The 19,619-nt window shown below is 40.9% G+C and overlaps 1 protein-coding gene across 1 annotated transcript in view; it reads right to left on the bottom strand.

The window, feature by feature from the left end:
* Window positions 1-7,801: 7,801 nt before the first annotated feature.
* The window catches only part of fibcd1b (fibrinogen C domain containing 1b), an 87,875-nt gene continuing 76,057 nt past the window's right edge, over window positions 7,802-19,619 (bottom strand). The window contains exons 7-8 of the mRNA XM_070850773.1: window positions 10,469-10,648; window positions 7,802-8,067 (exon numbers count right to left, since the gene is read on the bottom strand). Of these exons, the coding sequence (XP_070706874.1) occupies window positions 7,802-8,067; window positions 10,469-10,648 (446 nt within the window). The remainder of the gene's footprint in view (window positions 8,068-10,468; window positions 10,649-19,619) is intronic.

Here is a 19,619-nt window from a genome sequence, read left to right as displayed (position 1 = left end):
AAAGACCCACACTTCCAGGCTCAAAAACAAGTTATACCCTAGAGCCATCATTGAACTGAAGACCACACAACACTGTCCCCCTACCACCACCACCACCACCAGCAATATTGTCACAACACTCCACACCAGAGGACTAACAACTTGAACAGTATTCCAAACAATCAGGAAATGTGCCATACCAAAAGTAAATATCTGTACACAATAATACTACTACTACTACTAATAATAATAATAATATTAACATGATACTATTTTTTAAAGGTGCAATAGTAGCTATATATACATATATATATATATATATATATATATATGCCATATGTATGTATGTGTGTGTGAGTGTGTGTGTGTGTGTGTGTGTGTGTGTGTGTGTGTGTGTGTGTGTGTGTGTGTGTGAGTGTGTCCATATAGCAAACTGTTACTATGTATACAGTGGCGGGCCGTTCATTCTACACCTGGGCCTTCAGTGGCATCCTACCTGAATCAAACCACCTCTTAATACCATCATCATGACGTCACGGCTATAGAAACCATCAATATGATACAGAAAGGCAGTGTAACGGGACGCTGCATCGCAGACAGGTATCTCATGCTGGAGAATGAATGACATCACTAAAGCAAGAAACCCAATTAAAAGAATTCAACAAGTCTCCTTTCACTGCAGCCACAGCTGCGCTGCTGTGCACCTGCTCCATATACATCAAACACTCTCACCACCGACTCGGCTCCGAACACAGAGTCGTTCAGTTGCCAACACCAGACATTCCCAGCAACACAACCTGCTCCTCGGAGCCTGTAAACCGAAGGTACCGCTCGTAGTTGCTGACCTGAAAGTGGCGGACGAACCCTTTTCCCGGCTGGGACAGGCTCGCTAGCTTCGGGTGGGCCAGCATTTCCTCAAAATGTCCAGCTTCTCTTGGAAAGTCCGCCTTGAAAATGGATTTCTAAGTAGATCTGCGACCAAATTAACATCTTCTCCTCCGTCAGCCATTGTGGGTTAAAAAAAACGATTATGATAAAGTTTTAGCTCGTGCAGGTCGCTACAGGTAAGAATCGCTAGCTTTGGCTAAGCTCTCTGACCAGCCAATCAGAGGACGTGAAAATACTGACGTCATCATACGCCTGCTAGAAGACCCTGGGGTCACCAACTCGAAATCTGATTGGTTAAAGCAACAGTTTCATTGTGACGTGTTTTAAGCTACGGGCGCCTGCACTTTTGATTCTGAAGGCCTCAGGGCAGATTTCTTTGACCCTGGCAACACATGATGGCTGAAATATGATTGGATAAAAGCTCTAATATAGACATACACTGCTGGAAGCACCCCAGCCCAGAGACGTGCTATGAAATGAAGAGCATAGACTATTAGGAATAATCTAAAATGATTAGTGGGAAAATATTAAAACGTAAATCAGTTTAGGCCAGCAGAGAAGGCCTTGCTGGCCCTGACGGCCCACCACTGTATGTATAACAGACGATTCCCTGGACGCAGGTCTGATAACATGAGCAATAAAATCATTTTTTAATTTAAAAAAAGAAAATTAAATATTTTATGTCATATTATTGATTTCTGTAGTGCAAAGCTGTGTAATAAATAGAATAATGCACAGTGAACCAAATTTTTCAATATTGCTCGCTGCACATTATTCTATTCTATTCAATCCAATAGTAAACCGCAGTTGTCTCTTACTGGAGGAAGACATTAAATTAAAAGGATAATAATGTAATACACAAAATAGTACACTTATGTAATACCATCCGTCTTTGACGATCTCTGCATGAGCAGTTGGAATAGCGTTTAAAACAACTTGACACTCTCCACAAATAAGCAAACGTGTTTGCTGCCAATTCTGCACTTTGAAAGGCCTGAGACGATGGCACAGCCAACAAGCACAGAGTGTCAAGACCAGACTTGAATGCCTTGTGCATCTTGTGGCTCTACAGAGATAGTAACTCAGTCACCGACATCATTTGCTGTCTTTTGAACTATGGATTGAAGTGCTAGATCACATGGTTGGCAACCCTCCTTGGTGTTACTCCTTCAGCGCGCACCCTTCCTATCATGACTCACATTCCTTCGAGGCAATTAGAAGAAGCACCATATTGGCCTAGCTTTTGGCAGCACACAGACACTTAAAATCTGATCAGTGACAGGCTGCATTGTGTTGCAGGATTTCAAAGCACCAGGGGATCTTAGGAAGGATGTTCAGCCACAGGAATTATTAGTGGTAACCTGCTAGAATAGATCAAAATAATGGATAGATCAGTGATGAGTCCACTCTATAAAAGTAAAGCATAATGTTGTTTATGTTCCTGAGACTTCAGAGCATGATTGCAGAATTTTATTTCATGAAAAAAAAGGCTTGAAGAAAATAATGCCTGACAGAGGTGTGTGTTGCAAACTAATTACCAAGAACTAATCATCAATGTATGAATATTTGTACAGTAATACTATAGGATATAGTACACAAAAATGTGAGTAATGAGTGAGGAACAACCTGATCATTGATACATTATTAATGAGTATAATTCTGAATAATTCAGAATCAGGTTTCAAGAGGACATGTTGGGAAATAATCAACTGGAAGTTCTACGTATCATTGCACTGGAATAGTGACCACTTTCCTGTGCGTCGTTACTTAATATAATCACTTTTACTTTATATTACTTTATAATCATCTGACCATTACACTCACTCTTATTCTCATAATGGACAGTATAACCAGACACTTCTGACACAAGTTTATTGGCCACTCTAAAGTATAGCACTGGTATTAAAACCCCATTAATCCAATTTTCTCATTAACAGTGATCAAATAACGTCTGGCAATGTGAAAAGGGTCAGCTGTAATGAAGAAAATGCAAAGTTATCATGAGACCCTGCGGTTCTACTCAACTCTATTGTGGCTCTTTAGCATCTTTAAGCTTATTGTTTTCCTTTTATGGCCCACATTTTTATTGTTCTGGTTCAGGTTCACTGCTTGCAGCAACAGCAAGCAGCAGTTTTCAGCAAAAGGGCTCATATTAACCTATTTTACGCTGCTTTCCCTGAAACCAAATGGCTGACAAAGTTAGCAGCGAGCTGGTTGCAAGACAGCCATATATTTCCCTTAAAAAGCTGGTGGAGACCAAACCAGAGCTTACATCAAGAATACATTCTGGGCTGACATTTGTTTGATCCTCTTACCAATATCCGTATGTGATCAGAGGTTACTGTGCTTGTAAAAGTGAGCCAGCTGCGGCTCTAAAAGACTGATTTGAGGCCAAAGTTATCTGGCTCAGCCCTTTATCATGGAACTGGTATAGCCATTCATTTTATTGACAGCTTATTTGGTTAGATCAATAATCAAATGAGTGCAACTTTCACCAGTATCACTTACTCATTTGCTGCTATCACATCATACTATATTACTCTTACCAATAACCCCATTTTTGTGTCCCTTTAGATTTGGTCGTAGCCAGATATTGAATAGGCTATGTATGGGCTATTTTTACCCAAATATAAATATAACTTAAAAGCATTTTCTTGCGGTACCTTGGAATGTCCTGGAAAAGCGGCACCGAAGAAACTCCACCACCGTTGCGACACATCAGTAGGGCCAAAACGCCTTATCTGTGGGAATTGAGATAGTACATCATTTTAGAGAAATCTAATTAAAAGCTAATTAATTTCCTCTGATATCTCCACTTGCCTTTATTAATATTTTATACAAATATAAAGTCAATTTCTAGGTATGCAATGGTGCTGTATAATCTTGTTCTCGGGGATAACAGCTCCACATGGGTAAATAAAGCTAAATTGGCTATCACTGAGTTTCCATTGGGATTTTCGACATGAATCAGTGATAACTATTAACAGTTCTGTGGAATACCCAGAGTAACAAGGGCATTGTTTATGGAAAGACATGTCATTGTTGATTGCATTTCTTTCCATAAACCTTTTTTTTTTTTTTTTAATTTGAGCTCCATAAACAACATTTAATTTCCCTGCTATTGTTAAGCAAATGTTAAGCAAATAAAGCCAGAACTCTGCAGGGTCCCTGAAGCATTTTTACATTCTAGGCCTGCACAAAACTGTATGCCCTATTATTTCTTCATTGTGGTTGATGTTTTCTTTTGACAGGTAAACAGCTACTAAATAGTTATTACCTGCTTTATTCAGTTTGATCAAGCCAGCATTTTCAGAATGAAAAAAACAAACAACAAACTCACAAATACAAACACTGCTGTAAGCATGCATTGATGCACTGAGGAAAAACAATGCATACACTTCAGGGTGTTCCCCATTTATAAAATGTGAATGTTTATTAAATGTTGACAAGAACATTAAAACACAGTATCAAGATTCAGCAAAACAATCTATAGTACTTCACCAAAAATAAAAGAAAAATAAAACAGAGTTAGTTTTGCGCTGGGACTGAAGGAATGGGAGGACAGAGGGCAGGGGAGAGGGAGAGGGAGAGGAGAGCGGGAACAGGAGTGGGGCAAAAAAACAGAGCAATAAAGAGGCAGGGAGTCCAGAGCTGAAAGAGAAGACAGGAGAATTTAGGAGCTATAGAGTGAGGGGGAATTGGCAGCAGAGGCTAAGGCAATTAAGGAGATACACGGTAAGAGAGATAGAAGGTTTGGGGACCTGGGGGATCGATCAGGGGGGTGCTGATGCACTGTAATGAGCAGGATAACTGGGGATGATGAGAGCCTCTGATTTCACTCTTTTATCATCTCTTCCGTTGGAGACTTAGCAAGCTGCAGCAGAGAGAGTGACAATAAAGGCATTCACCCAACAGAAACACAGAACGGGGCATGGAAAATAATACTTTACACTGAAATAACAAGGGGAAACATAGCATAAACACATACAGTGAGCACAACATTGTGTTGAGGTGAATAAAGATTTTCCGGAGTGGGTTCTCAGGGTTTCAGGGTACGAGCGCAGTTCAACACAGTACCAGAAGGTGGTGTCCACTCTTATGGGTTCACAATCACAATAAGTAATAGTTCATTATAATTATGTAAATCTCTCTGTTATCAACACAAATAGCAGGGGAGGCAAGTTGTACATAAGCATCACATTACTTCAAAATTCCACAGAGAGACGCACTCCCGCTCTGTCATCTGGCTCATGCACATGGGCATGTACAAACCAAAGCATGTGCATATATGTGTACACACAGAGACACTGTAGACGCACACATGTGCACACACACACCTTCTGTCTAGCACAGACACACACACACACACACACACACACACACACACACACACTCACACACTTGCATCCGTTCTCACACGCAGTCCAGTTTCTACTCTTTATGTGACTTCATACATTTCCAACTTATTTCAAATTTGCTATCCCCTTTGACATTATCATCCCTCATAGTCTGTGCCATATTAACATCAGCAATTATTTGTACCATGTGTCTGTGCTTTGATGTTGAAGAGAGGTGGCAATAGTCCACCAAGACATGATGTATAGCTGCGCGTACACAGCCGAGGTGCCGTAGAAACACACAGAGCAATGGGAAATCCTTCCAAGCACCGGTAATGACGGAAAAACTCACAGTTGTTCCAGCGTCAGAGGTATTCAGTCCAATGGCTCGGTGCTACACGTTAACTCGCTGTCAGCTGGGGTGACACCTTTCAGCACACATTCAAAACTGTCTCCCAGTGCCAAGGGACTTCCCAAAGCCCACGTGTCAGAAAGATTCGCATATGTCCAGCAAGGCAGCTAACGTGCCAAGAGATTGAAAATCACTTTCATATTGTGCCTCCATAAAAGATTTATATGTGTGCTGTAGATTTGAACAGGCATGTGCTTTAGGGGCCATCACATTCCTCCTCTTCACTCATATTCGACCCTCTGAGCAGTGTGGGCCACTCCTGCCCGTCGTTCGGGTAGAGGAGGGGAAAACGTTCTGTAGATACATCTCGCTTCACTTAATGTTTTCATTAACCGGCGGATTTTGTAAAGTCCATGTGCTTGAATACTCTTTGTGTTTTAGCATAGTAAGAAAACGGCTTCACATGCTCTAAAAGTCATACACGCTGTACAATAAAATCTACAGATATTTTTTAAAGCTTTTAGTACATCCAAAGAAACTCGATGAAACTGAAAAAGTTGATTCACCGACTTAAAAATAAGAGACGGAAAAATTGAATTGCACTATTTTCTGCCCACTGGTCGCGTCTGTTTTTTATTCATAACATTTTATTTTTTTAATTATTTTTCTGTCATTCTTTTTTTTGTTTGCTTTAGGCAATCTTGTTTTTGCCATAACACAATAATATCTACTCAGAAGAAAAAGTGGTTGAGAGCGTCAAATCTTATTATACAGCAACTTACCCTCAGTTTGCATGACAAGGAAAACTTTGTCACACAAGCAAATTCCAAAATGATCACCAAGAAAGGAAAACAAAATAACAAAAGAGAGGGCAAACCACGGAAGTGGAAATGGGGGTTGTTGGCAAAAATGTAACATTTCCTCCGGAGTTTTAAGAAAATAAGATCAGCGGGGCAGGTATGAGAGTCTTTGACTCCTCTTTCATTCTGTGATCCCACTGGTCCCCCTCAAATTCTTGTCAACCTTTTCCTTCCTATTACATGTGCCTAAATTACAGGGTTTGTGATTTCATGGAACTACTTAGATGGAGAGAGTGAAGGTATGCCAGCCATGCATCATGTTTAGTCTGTCGGTGCTAAACATTGTAGTCAGTCGAGACGCTCTACTGAACTCGTGACGGGAAATTGATAGTGTTAGGGAACTCTGTCTGTCTCTCTTTGTCGTAGACACACACACACGTACACGCACACACACAAACACATGCGCACGAACACACACACAAAGTGCTGGGTTACCATCTGTGAGTGCTGCATCAGTTGGCCAGTACTCAGCTGGCAGGCAGATCAGACAAAGTGCCCAATATGCTCCCTAATGGCCCAAGTCAGATGAATGAGAATCTCCGTTGTGTCTTTCTTTTTCTCGTTTCTCTTTTTCGTCCTTTTTGCACCTCCTCTTCTTCCGCTTCCTCGCTTCCCTTTGGTTCACTCTGCCCCCCTTTCCTTCGACTAATTTAACTCTTGTCAAATTGTTTCCTCGTTCTCTCTGTCTCCGTCTCCCTCTCATTATCTTGGGCCCCGGTACTTTCTTGACACTACCCTGCTGGGTCTCATTCACCCAGATCAAGGATTTAAATGTGACAGTGTACCACTGCGCTGTCCCTTCTCACTGGTGAAACTCTGGACTTCCTTTGTAGTGGGGAAAAAAAGAGGATTGTATCTCCTGTTCTTTTTTTTCAAGGGCTTTTTGTCTATTATATTTGGAGTAACCCTCTCCATCTACAGATTATACAGCAGTGGGCAGTGAGACCGAACTACAATCTAAGTGCCATGTCAGCACAGATGGGAGCTCAGGGTTACATGTCAGGAGGAAATCACTGGTGTGTAATTCTGCAGGGCATGATTGGGCCACCATGTCAGACTGAGTAAAGCCGGAGCAGTGGGCTGCGAGTTCGGAATATGCTGTTTTTGTGAACGGTATGACCAAAAATAAAGGAATAATAGTTGCATTATATTGTCAAGAAAGGGACCACGGGGAAGGATGATGGTAGCTAGCATGACACAAGTAGCTGAGTGATGGAGGAAGAGGAGCAAAAAGAGAGACATCAGGAGGCAAACAGCAGAATCAACTAAACTCAAAGAGGTATGTTTTAGTGAATAAACAATATCAAGACTGCCTATCTGTCAGAAGTTGTGGTTTGCAATGTTTGAAAAAAATTCTTTTGTTTTCTCCTTTCTCTTTGTCTTTCTCATTTATTCTCTGGGTCACGGGTAGGTCGTATCTTCATCTCAGAGAACTTGAGGGAGTACTGCCAGCCAGTCCAGGAGGACCACTCGATGCCATCGGCGTAGGACGTGTGCTGACCGCGCAGGTACTGGCCGTTAAGGTTGGAGGTGTGGCAGTTTCGGTACCACCAGGCACCATGGTAGAAGGAGGCGCAGTTGTTCTCCGAGTGGTCGTTATCCCTGTCTTTGGTGGTGAATTTCATCCCATTGTGCTTCAGCAGCGAGTCACCTGGGGCGGGAAAATATGTGTGATAAAATTTGAATGCGTCAGTACGTGCAGAAAAAGTAGGATATAGATGCATGCTTATTTAAAAGACTTGTAGTTTGGCATTAGGAGGAGTGAAAGGAGCTCTCGTAAACAAGTGCAGCTGGGAGACTGAAGGAAAGGTAAACTCTCTAAGCAACAGCTACTGCATCTCCTCTGTGTCTTCCGCCAACATATTCTTGGAACTAATAGCAGAAACCAGTAATTACACATATCCACAAGTGACTAACTTCAAAATGACATAAGGCCTTTCAATTCATCATTTCTATAAACAGAGATGATAGAATAAAAAATTAAGCTCAGCACAGTTCTCCAGAGTATTGCTTCTCATTATCTGAAGCAGGAGGTCAGACAGCTTTGTAGCCAATTTATCAAAAGGTCCTGTGGTGACCTTTTTATCTTCCTCTTTTTAATAACAACCCCCACCCCCCCCACCCCCCGATGGTTCAATCAGGATGGCTGTCAGTTAATGGATAGAAATGTTATGAGGAGAGAAAAGAAATACTTAAAGGACTTAGTCACAATGCAGATTTCATTCTTCCTTCTAGCATTGCTATTCATCTTTGAAGTATTCTTGAAACCTGTACATAATAGTCAATGAGAGGGCATTCTACCCTGGAACCTGTAACTGTGAATATGACAATGATGTAAGACCACTGCAGGGATGCGGCACAGGCAAGTTGCATCACCTACTATAAGTGCCCTTAATCACAGTCTGCGTGCTAAGTCTGATCCCCACAATCAAATTGCAGAGCTCAAAATATCTTCTCACTATATAAAGATTTTACGCTGGAAAATTCTCTACATCGATAACTGCTTTGCAAGCCATTGCTCTAAGAGGCTTACAAGTAAAATGAAAGCAATGTCCTTGCAGATACTGCAGCGGCAGAAGTTTTCAGCAAATGGATGTTCAAAGAGCTAATAATGTTCAATAAATGCCCCATACCTCCCTTTCACTCTGTCCTTTCCTTTCTTTCTAAAGCAGGCTTCACACTGTGACCAGAAGTGGATGGAAGGATAAAGCTGAGAGCAGAATGAAAAACCGCTCTCCAGCCATCAGGTGATGGCTAACAGCTCGTCAGGGCATCAAACAGCCCTTAATTGCCCAGGATGTGGCCGCCCAGCTCCTTACCCTCACTCTCTGTCCTACTCTGCTTTCCATTTGGCATTACCATGGTAACCAGTTAGCGGAAAAGATAATCTGACAGGCATGTCTGATATTCATGTTGTGTGCTGCTCGACATCGAAAGAAAAGAGATAGCGGGGGAGAAAAAAAAAAAGAAAAATGGAAACAGCTGAATGGCTTTGACAATGAGATGATGTCCAGAGGATGTAGAAAATAGGAAAAAAAGCCGAAAACAACAAAAGCACTTAAAGGCTCATTTGCAAGGCGCTGGATGTCACCTTGGTGGCTGGGGGCCGGCAGCCTCCTATGATGCCCATTAAGATCCAGCTGCTCCCAGCCCAAATGAGCACCTGTCAGCTGATCAGAGAGCAGCCGCAGCAGAAGAAAATACTACTACTAATAATGATAATAATAACAGTAGCACTGCCGAGAGGGAGGCCGAGTTGAGACCATAGGCAGCCTTAGAGAGTTCCCTTAATTTGACTGGATTCAAATGTCCAACAGGCAGATGAGTTCAAGGTCAGGCCATGTTGCGGACAAGCCGGGAGCAAACACCACAGCTACTGAAAACACACACAAAAGTTTTTTTTCTGTCCCCACTGGTTTCCTTCTTTATTCACTCCTCTGCTTCTTCTGCCTCCTCTGTTCCTTAGATACCTCTATCATCATTTTTATTTACTTCTCCCTCTCCTGTTCCTCTCTTCTTCTCTTGCACCTGTCCCCTTCGTTCCTCTGTTCTAGCTTCTTCCAGCCCTTCCTCCTTCCTCTGTACTTCTCTTCCCTGCTTCATCTCTCATATCTGTCCCCATTCTCTCTGTGTCGGAGCGGCGCTCCCCAAAGGTTCTTTAAATTGCTTCTTTATTTCAACGGCAGGTTTTTGTTTACGCTGCAGGTCAAGCAGTGCAATTAATTGGCAGTAATTTAATCAAGGTGACAGGTAGCTGGCTTGGATCTGATAGTTTGGGAGCAGAGTCAGACACTAACAGTCCCTCTCTCTGTGTGCAACTGTCTGCAGGTTTTAACAAGTGGACACACTTACGGTACTATAAAAATAACTGGCTATTGTTTTACTAAAAGGCAGCACACACTGGAGTTTTACCTATTGCTAGGACGTCTGTGCGCACAAATAGGTTAAATGAAAAAAAAAGTGCGACAACAAAAAAAAAGTCCACACTAATGAGAATACAAGCAAATGAAATCTTGCAAGAAAAGTCTGTCTAGTCTGCTGAGCATACATACCTGCATTACCAGAATAGTCTCCCACAGTCAAAGGGTATCCATCATCATCGGGATCCACCGAAAAGAGGCCCACTCCAAAGGTGCCATATTGGGCATACGCGGTGCTATTTTCAAAGTCCTCCAAGTCGATACGCAGCTCGTAGTTCCCCTGGATGGACAGGGCATGGATCTGCCTCAGACCTGCAGGGAAAAAAGAGCAAGGCACAGACCCAAACAATCCATTACAAAGTACCACCGTTGTTCTCAGCAAACAACTTAAAGCTATTTCAGCAGCCTCTCAACGCCGAACATTTTCTGGAAATAAGACGTAACATGCTTTTTCTCCCATTAAAAATCTCCCCAGTATGTGTAGGGTTTCTTTCCAAAACAAGATTAGAGTTTCTTTTTAAAAGTGTGTCTACTGCTCACATAACAGATTGCCACGAGGACGGAGAGACCAGCTGAACCCACTGGAGTAGTGTATGTGATTTTAAATGTAAAAGTAATGACACCCGCTTCTTCATATTCACATGCAACTGCAGCATGAAATCTAGATGTTGATACAGTTGAATTGCAGGTCAACATTGTTTCACAGCAGGTTTTATTAGAGCATCTGCATAAACATTGTGATATGATTCTTGGGCATCTACAATGTTTAGCATGTAAAGATGATCAAAGATTCTCTCAGCTTTGCCACATTTGTTGGCCCAGAGTGCAACTTGGTTACACAGCGCACCCACTGCACACCATGACCGTTAAAGATTGTGAATTTGTCCATAATTGCTTTGAACACTCCGTGACAAGGTGGATTGTTGTGGATAATGGAGAGGCTGTAAAACTGAACCTGACATTGTACAACACAAGTGGTGAGTGTACAATTGTTTAAAAAAAAAATGAAATTCAGAAGCTTACGTGTTTTGGTAAGTTAATTAATAATGAAATTTATCAGTTCAGTTTTTTTTAACCATTTCTTCAAAAACTGAACTATTTCTCATAAAGACTGAGTTGTGGATTGTAGCATGGGCTACGTCTCACAGGCAATAACCTGCCTTTTCAACCGGCTGAATCTTATATGAATACGTTCTCATTTGGAAGAATGAGAACAATTTACTCTGTAAAACCCTCCCTGCTCTGTCTCAGAACATCAAAGCCAGCCCCTTAACACTTACAAGGATACCTGACTTGATACAAAAGTTATCCTTTCAATGTCCAAGAAGAAAGTTTAAAATTTAACAGTGAGGTCAGCAACATCTGTGGCCTCCTGATAAGGAAAATAAACAGAATTTTTAAGCTAAGTGTACTCCAGGCTCACATTGGTTATGCATGTTTCAAACGGTCTGGAGCCTCACTCAGTGCACACTGATACAAGATGAGCATTTAGGCTCTCACTTCAATACTAAGGCGATCATTTGAGTTCCCATTCAGGTCAGCTCGAAGCAGAGCAAGAACTGCTGTTCTCTCACAGGGTCTATTTATTGAAATGGCGAGATGAAGGCTCAACAGGCTAATTTGATGTACGGCTGGAGGAGGGATTATGAGAAAAGAGGAACATGTGGTTGGAGTCATCATTAGTGCAATTAATCTTTAGCAGGAGTACGCAGATATGTGTTAGTTTGCTACAGAGCTACGTGGATAAATCCTTCCGATCCCAGCCCATTAATGCTCACAATTAGCCATGAATGGAAGAAGCACCCTTGACTAAAACGTACTAGCATATGAAGATACATGTTATTACACTGGTATGGTACCATGGCATGTTTTTTTTCATAAAGGAAAGAAATTAACCTGAGTTTGTGTAAAGATAACATCATTTTCATGCCAAAGTATGTTTTTATAAATCCTTCAATGCTGGAAGTTTATTTTATGAATGCAAATTCAGCTACTTTGGATTCAAGCTTGCCATCACTCCATCGGATACCCTGAACCAATCTTTTAATTGTTGCTCAATCCTTTAGAGAGAACGTGTAGGAAAAGTGCTGGAAGGAAAAAGGGTTTCCATCCCTTCTTCCTTGCCCCCTCCTGTGTTGGAGTGATGGTGCTTCCCAAGGCAAGTTTTCCTCTCCTGGGTTGATCAAAGGTACCAGAAGAACAGTGTGTCAGGCAGAAGGGAGCGGGAGGAACTCAACCTGGGTTCCTTCGACACAAAATTCAAGGCAGGAAGACAAACAAAAGTGAACTCAGCCTCAAGACTCTCTTAACAGCCTTCCCCATGCTTACAAATGCACTCTATACAGTTGAAGTGTTTATTTGAGACAAATAAATAACATTTGAAAGCATGCACTGATGGAGAAGCTTCAAAGGGTTCATGGTTAAGAACGAGTTGGGTTTTGAGCATGCAGAGAAAGCTGTAGGCTGAAATTGCTGGTTTAAGGTTTGTTTTACTGTCTCTCCTGTAACATGACTCAGAATCAGCATGAAATCCGCAGCACCACAGGAAGGAAGGTGTTTTCATGAACTTGAACACTGTCATTTTACCTCCTATGGCAATCATCACCTTCACAAATGAAACTCATTCTCTTTTTTAAAGCTTACAAACCTCAAACTGACTTGATCTAATTTAAATTCCGTCGCTGTCGAGAATTGCACTCCGCGAGTGCCTCGTCTGAAGTAGAGGGCTAATTTGATGACAAACACAGCTGAAAGAACCCATTATTATTCAGAGACAGAGGCTTGCAGTCTGGGCCCAGGCACTTAGTTTGGATTTAATCTTACCCAATGGGAGGTTGATCCCATTCTTTTCATTTTCACCGCAGATCAGCAAATTGGAGGTGGAGAATCATTAGTCATTAATACGTTCATAGGCAGGTAACTTTCTGGATGTCACTTTTACAGTTGATGCTTATGCAAAAATAAATAAATGCTCACATGTATATGCAGGAAAAAGACACACACGACACGCACCACACTTTCCCAAGCATTCAGAGAAACAAAAACGGCTCGTTTGCAGAAATAGCTTTTGTGTCGTAGTCCTCTTGAGAAAAAGTATCAATCCACACAAACACCTAAGGGAAAACTACCCTGGAGTGATTTGACAAACTTCAAAAGAAAGACTAAGGATGTTTCCTCTTTCAGAAAAAAAAGAAAATAAAGTACCAGATGCAACACAACTCTATTTAAAGACTCTGCGGCTTCCAACTGTATTTACATAACTTTAATTCAGACGCTAATTAAAGCCCCAGAGAATCTCCGCAAGACTTTAATTCAGAATAATTAAAGAGGAAGACAAGTAAGATAACAATAGAGACTTCTTTGGTTAAATTCTAAATGCTCAGGTGTAACTCCCTGTTAATTAAATGCTATTGTTAGGTTATTTAAAATGGATTCTAATACAAGGGAGAATTTTGAGGTGTTTTGCTTCAGTATTAACATGCTGATTGCTCCATGGGGGAGAGACTCGTCTCTCCTCTCATAGATTTGCCATTTAAGGGAAGCTTAGCAGACGGTCCAAAAACGTCTGTCCTCTTACATGCTTTAGATTGGCAATTAGGCTGTGCTTTACCTGCCTCATCCAAATGCCTTCATTTATTATATATGGAGAGAGGACGCTACTTTATCTTGTTTATTTTTCTTGATTTTATCTTGTTTTCTGTTGCTGCTGTTCTGAGAGTAAAATCATAATTTCATTCTATGCCTACAACGACAAACAATGTCTTAAATCTTTCTTTATTCTCTCTTCTGACTGTTTATATTGTCTGTTTTCTGTTTTGTTCTGCATATTTTAGTGGTTATCTGATTGGCAGACAGACAGGTCACCACTCCTAGAGCCACGCCGCTGGCAATTCATTTGTATATCAAATAATTAAACTATGACCACCAAATATCATTACATGGAGGGCGTGAAGCTTTCTTGTAGATCTTTGAGTCAAGGGTGGATTAAGAACCTGGCAAAGCAGGGAACTGCCCTGGGAGCCCAGACCCTCTGGGGTCTTGTATGGGGGATCTGAGTCAAAATCAGTTTTAATACTTCCTAATATTCAAATATTAATATTTAATATTTCATCAATGGTGCATATTATCCCACCACTGTGTTTAGGCAAATTATCACAAACAAACCAACATACAGAAAGCCTGCGGTGGGAATACAGCTTGATTTCTGTAACTCAGGGTAACATGTGGGTTGGAGGCCGTGGGCTTAAGCTTTAGGGGTCGATGATTCATCATAACCCTGGGGCCCCCTAGTACGCTAATTCTGCCCTGCCTTGAGTTACATTTACAGCCCTGGTAGTGCAATCCAGCACTTCAAATAACAAATTATGAATAGGTGGCAATCCTCTTTGAACATTTTTCTACGGAAAAATCTCCATATTACACGGCAGCACTATGCAGGCATAATTACTCAATGTCATCTCTAAAGAAGATAAATAATACTGGCAAAATCAGCATCTCATTTTGAACAATCAATGTGTTTACTGATAAGGAATCTCATTTAGAGTGTGCCTGATTAACAAACACATCGATGGGACAAAAATCTTTAAGCATTCTTTGGCATTAAATCATCCATGTCATTACAGTCTCCTTTACAATGTCCGCGGAGGTAAAAACAGAGTTGGCGGCTGAGAGGCTAAAAAGTGCAGTACCTTCCATCGTGTTAAAAATAGCATGTCCACTGAAAGCTTAGAAAGATTATCATCATTATTCTGAATATTAGCACTTCAGGTAACAAAAAGACAAAGAATATCCAGTTATCTACACATGAAAAGCAGGCCAATTTTAAATTTAGAAAACGCTAATACATGAGGCAGCCAACGATTGGTCCGCTTTGACAATAATTCTATGAAAAATGATATACATCTCCAATTACCTCATTAAACTAGGTCATGGTGATCCATAACTCATTTTCACAGCTCTGAGGGAAGAGGACAAATTTAGCTTGTTTAGAACATGAAGACAGCAATTTATCATTTTTATATTCCATTCATTCTGAGAGGGCATGTTGTGTTCTCCAGAACTAAGAAACAAAGAGGAAACAAGCTCAAGCCTTCCTGACATTGATTAAACTATTACCACCAGAGATTCCTGTTCTTTAAATGGGAATTTACAGCTAATGAGACTGACATCAATGACTTGATTAAAAATGTAGAGGACCTCTGTGAGATGTCTCTGTGATGCTGCTAAAAGGCCCAAATATTAATGATTTATTTGCTTTTATTTGAAAAGTATGTAGGGGAATGTATTGGATGCTTTTAGGGGACAGGCTGCAAGTCCTGTGCTCACAGTCTCAGCGTAGTGCAGCACCACAGGGCATAAAGAAAAAGAATAAAAAACAGATCTCCAAACCCAACAGAGAAATGATTACAGTTCTCTCTGCCGCTTGTGACATTTCTCGAAGTTAATTATTCATCATGCTTTTCTCCCTCTGTTGCTGGGGGGCAGCTCCTGAGACTGTTTCAGCTAAAAAGGAGAAAAGGAGCAGCGCTCTTATGCCTCCTCCTCCTCGCTTCATCCCACCATAACTCAACCCCTCCCATGTTTTGTCTTTTTTTCCACTTTTTTCTTCTTCTTGCTTAATCTTCCTGTCAAGCTGTTTTACTCTACAGAGATTGTGGATGGGGAGGAGTTAGAATAAGATGGGATATTTCCATACCCACGGGGACAGTTGCCGTGCCCTCTGACACTGGGGAACAGGCTGGTCTAGGGGGTGTGTGAACACGCATCTGCTGGAAGGTTTGCTGTCGTCCACTCTTAGGAAATTGAAAAGGCTTGCTATCATCGGCTCCCCCCTTGTCATCAAAAGATACAAGCAGGGAGGGAAACGGGGAGAAAAACAGAGACAGGTGTGCGCTGAACTCTCTGGCTTGCTGCTCCCCCGGAGCCAACTGTGACATTTGGTGGGACAAAAAGGAAAAGAATTTTAAGATTAACTGTCACACCTCTGACATGTCTGTGCCTGTTTCCACTTGCAAACCCCCATTCTAGACAGTCACTTTTTCTAGGATCTGTGTTATTTATCATAAAGGGGAAGATACTATATGTATACTATAAGACCTGGTGAATGACTTTTTAATGTTTGCTAAACGGAGGTATGAACTAGTTTTAATGCACATCTTTGCTATATGCCTTCAAGTATTTGCCCCTGTTCCCCCTCATACAAATTTAAAGGACTTGCAAAGTGCAAATCCTTTAACCCCACCCACTCACTTTTCACATTGAATGGTGAATGTTAAGGCTAGGTGTAGATCAAAGAAGATATGCCCTGTGATGGCTGCTCACATGGTCCATATTCCTTCATGCTTGTTGCGGGGGCTGCATTTGTTTGCTGTCTTGGTTGCACTCATGCGCACACAAGTGCGCTGCATTTGACTTACAGAACAAGAGCGCAAGAGGCTGATTCCGCTATCTTCAAAAGCATTTCAAGACAGAATACAGGATATTCTGTAAGTGAATGAACATTGCAGTGGTACTATTTGTTCAGCAGCAAACACACGGTGCAGTTCCCCAGGCTGAGTCTAACTTGGGAATAATGATCTTGGGAATGTTTGTTCACTTCGCCCACAGCGCCCTCATTACTGCTCTCAGGAGTCACTTACTTCATCTTTGAAGATAGATACATTTTGCAATATATTATTAATACATATTGTTTCCTTTGAATCTTTATGGGTTTCTGAATAGACAAAAGCTTGCTGAGCCACATGTTTCAGACCTGCAGAATTTATAATGAAATAAATCCAGTGACTTTAATGGGAAGTGTCTCACAGTGACACAGATGTAGGCAGTTCAGCATGACTGCAGGTGTGAAAATGCGCCTCTGTAGATCTGCTGAATAGTGTGTAGGATGACAGTATGAAGAAGGAATTATATGGCTAATCTTTGACTCTTTCATTTTGCAACCTCGCTCATTTAAGAGATGTTAACACTGTAATCATGAGAGCAGTAGGCTATGCCATATGTAAATCATGTTCTGAGCTTGGGCTTCTGTTTGTTATTATTTCATGCTTAAAGTCTAGTTGGTGTAAGCGGACATTGCGTAGAGACAAAGCTACATAGGATCATAAAGACAGAGAGCAACTGAAAGTAAAGCTGCTTTTGTGGCATTCCATCAAAGCTATTAAGTGACAGACAGAGAGAGTTATTATGGTGGAGTTTTAATGCAAGGTATAATTAAATGTTAATCCACTACGAACACGGGTACTCCATGCTTTAACATTCTCTCTCCATTGGAGACCGGTCTGACGGCAATAAAATTATTCTAAGTGGCAGGAAACATTCGGGTGGTTTTTATCTGCTTGAAGCAACAAAATACAAAATTTTAGCTGCCTCATTAAATTAAGATAATATAAATCAGCAGGGGTTTGCAAGTGGTAGTGATCGATATCAGTTTCTCCAATATTACCTTAATAACTTTTTAAGATTTTTAAGATTTCAGTCCCCTTAAATGTGGCTCAATGAGTATATGTATGTATGTATGTATGTATCCTATCTTTTTGGCCAATTAAAAGGATAATAACTGATGAACAGAAATTACTTTAAACAATGCTCAGTTGTCCTCAAATTATATGGGTATGTTTCTTAATTATATGTAATTCATCACCCATACTATTAAAAACCCACCACACAAAAACACATATGTTGAAGGGGGGGACATATTTTGATACACCCTGCTTTGAAATGTATTTCTGCTGCAACGCCTAAAGACATGTTTAAACCAAAAAAGGCCATAAACGAAGCTTTGTCAAAAACCCAAATGAACATCGGTGTAGCAATGAAAAGGTAGTGGAAGCTAATAATAAGGCCCTTGAGATTCAAGCAGAATTTCAGAAATCAATTATTTTAGTGTGCCACAGGCTAGCTTTTTGAAACCTCACACCAAATATTAATTTGTCAGTGCTTCAATTTCAATAACAGTGTAAACACTGTTATCTTCATTGTGAAATAAAATTTGGATTATTAGGGCATGCCTTTTTTAGCATTAAGTAGCAGCAGATTGATGTCAGTTTCTATGCATTGCTCCCCCACAGGTATACCAAATCAAACAAGGGTATTTTCTTCTAAGTTAGTATTAGATATTGACTGCGACTATGATTCATTTTGCAGAGATGTCACTGGTACATTGGACTATCTGTGTGGATGGGAGTGACCTTTCAAAGTTGCACGTGAAAATGTTTATATATTATAGAGTTGCGTATTAAACATGTCAAAGCAAACATTCATAGCAAGATATTTGAAGACACAGAGGTTGGAGGAGAGAGAAGTGCACAATTTGGCTAGTTTAACAGCAGGGGAAGGAAGTGGCGATCTGACAGCCAACTATCATGCCCTCAACATCTCAGCCAAGCTTGGCTTTCCATCATGGATGCACTGCCAAACTTGTACTGACAACTTGGAGCGCTGAGAGACTTTTTCTACAATAAAATAGGATTAAAGCGCGAGTCATCAATGGCCAGCACTTGACTGACATGAACACCATGACTTTACTGTCACCGGAACGTGAACTGGCAGATTGACTGGATTACGATGCAGTCATCTCCATGTTCATCTCCAAGCCACACCCCGTCTGCACCTTGTGATGTAGACTTGCAGCGTCTCCCACCACAAGCCACCCAATGGTAGAGATGAAGATAGAATGATACTTATCAGGTTCATAGAAAAACACACAGTCTTATCAGATTAATTCAGGTACTTCAAGTCTTCATTAAGGCCACCAGTAATGTTTGAATGTGTTCATGTCGATTGATTTTAAACTGTATGTGATTAAACAATATTAATTATGTATATGGTATTTTTTTCATACAATTAAAGTGTCTTGTTTAGGTTGGTTGGCATCTCCAAGAAGCTGCTGTCTGACTGGTGTCCATAGTGCTGGTGCTGTCCATAGTGAGTAATATTTGAGGAAGTACATTAAATTGTTGAGAATCTGTGTTATTTTTGTTGAGTAATGACTGTGAACATACCACCTCATTCAAAATTAAACTCAGCTCAGCTTCCTCCTGTCGCCTGAATCGTTGAAATCTCTCCACTAGCTGTCTCCCAGTACTCATTTGAAATAAATGAGTAACTTTGTCTCTTGTTGCTGCTGCCAGTGTGAGCTCACTCAAATTTGCTTGTCTCGCTTAGAACTGAGCTTGAACAATTTCATCTCACATTTGTATTGTTCAACTACTGCTAGTTAGCTTGATGTGGAGCTTTTTCCATGCAGACAGAGTTTTGAAAACCTTTCCACTCTCCCTCTTGCACT

The sequence above is a fragment of the Pempheris klunzingeri genome, chromosome 19 (genome assembly GCF_042242105.1).
Source record: "Pempheris klunzingeri isolate RE-2024b chromosome 19, fPemKlu1.hap1, whole genome shotgun sequence".
NCBI classification, from domain to species: Eukaryota; Metazoa; Chordata; class Actinopteri; order Acropomatiformes; family Pempheridae; genus Pempheris; species Pempheris klunzingeri.
Note: the sequence above shows the minus strand (reverse complement) of the source record. Positions and strands in the feature narration are given on the sequence as shown.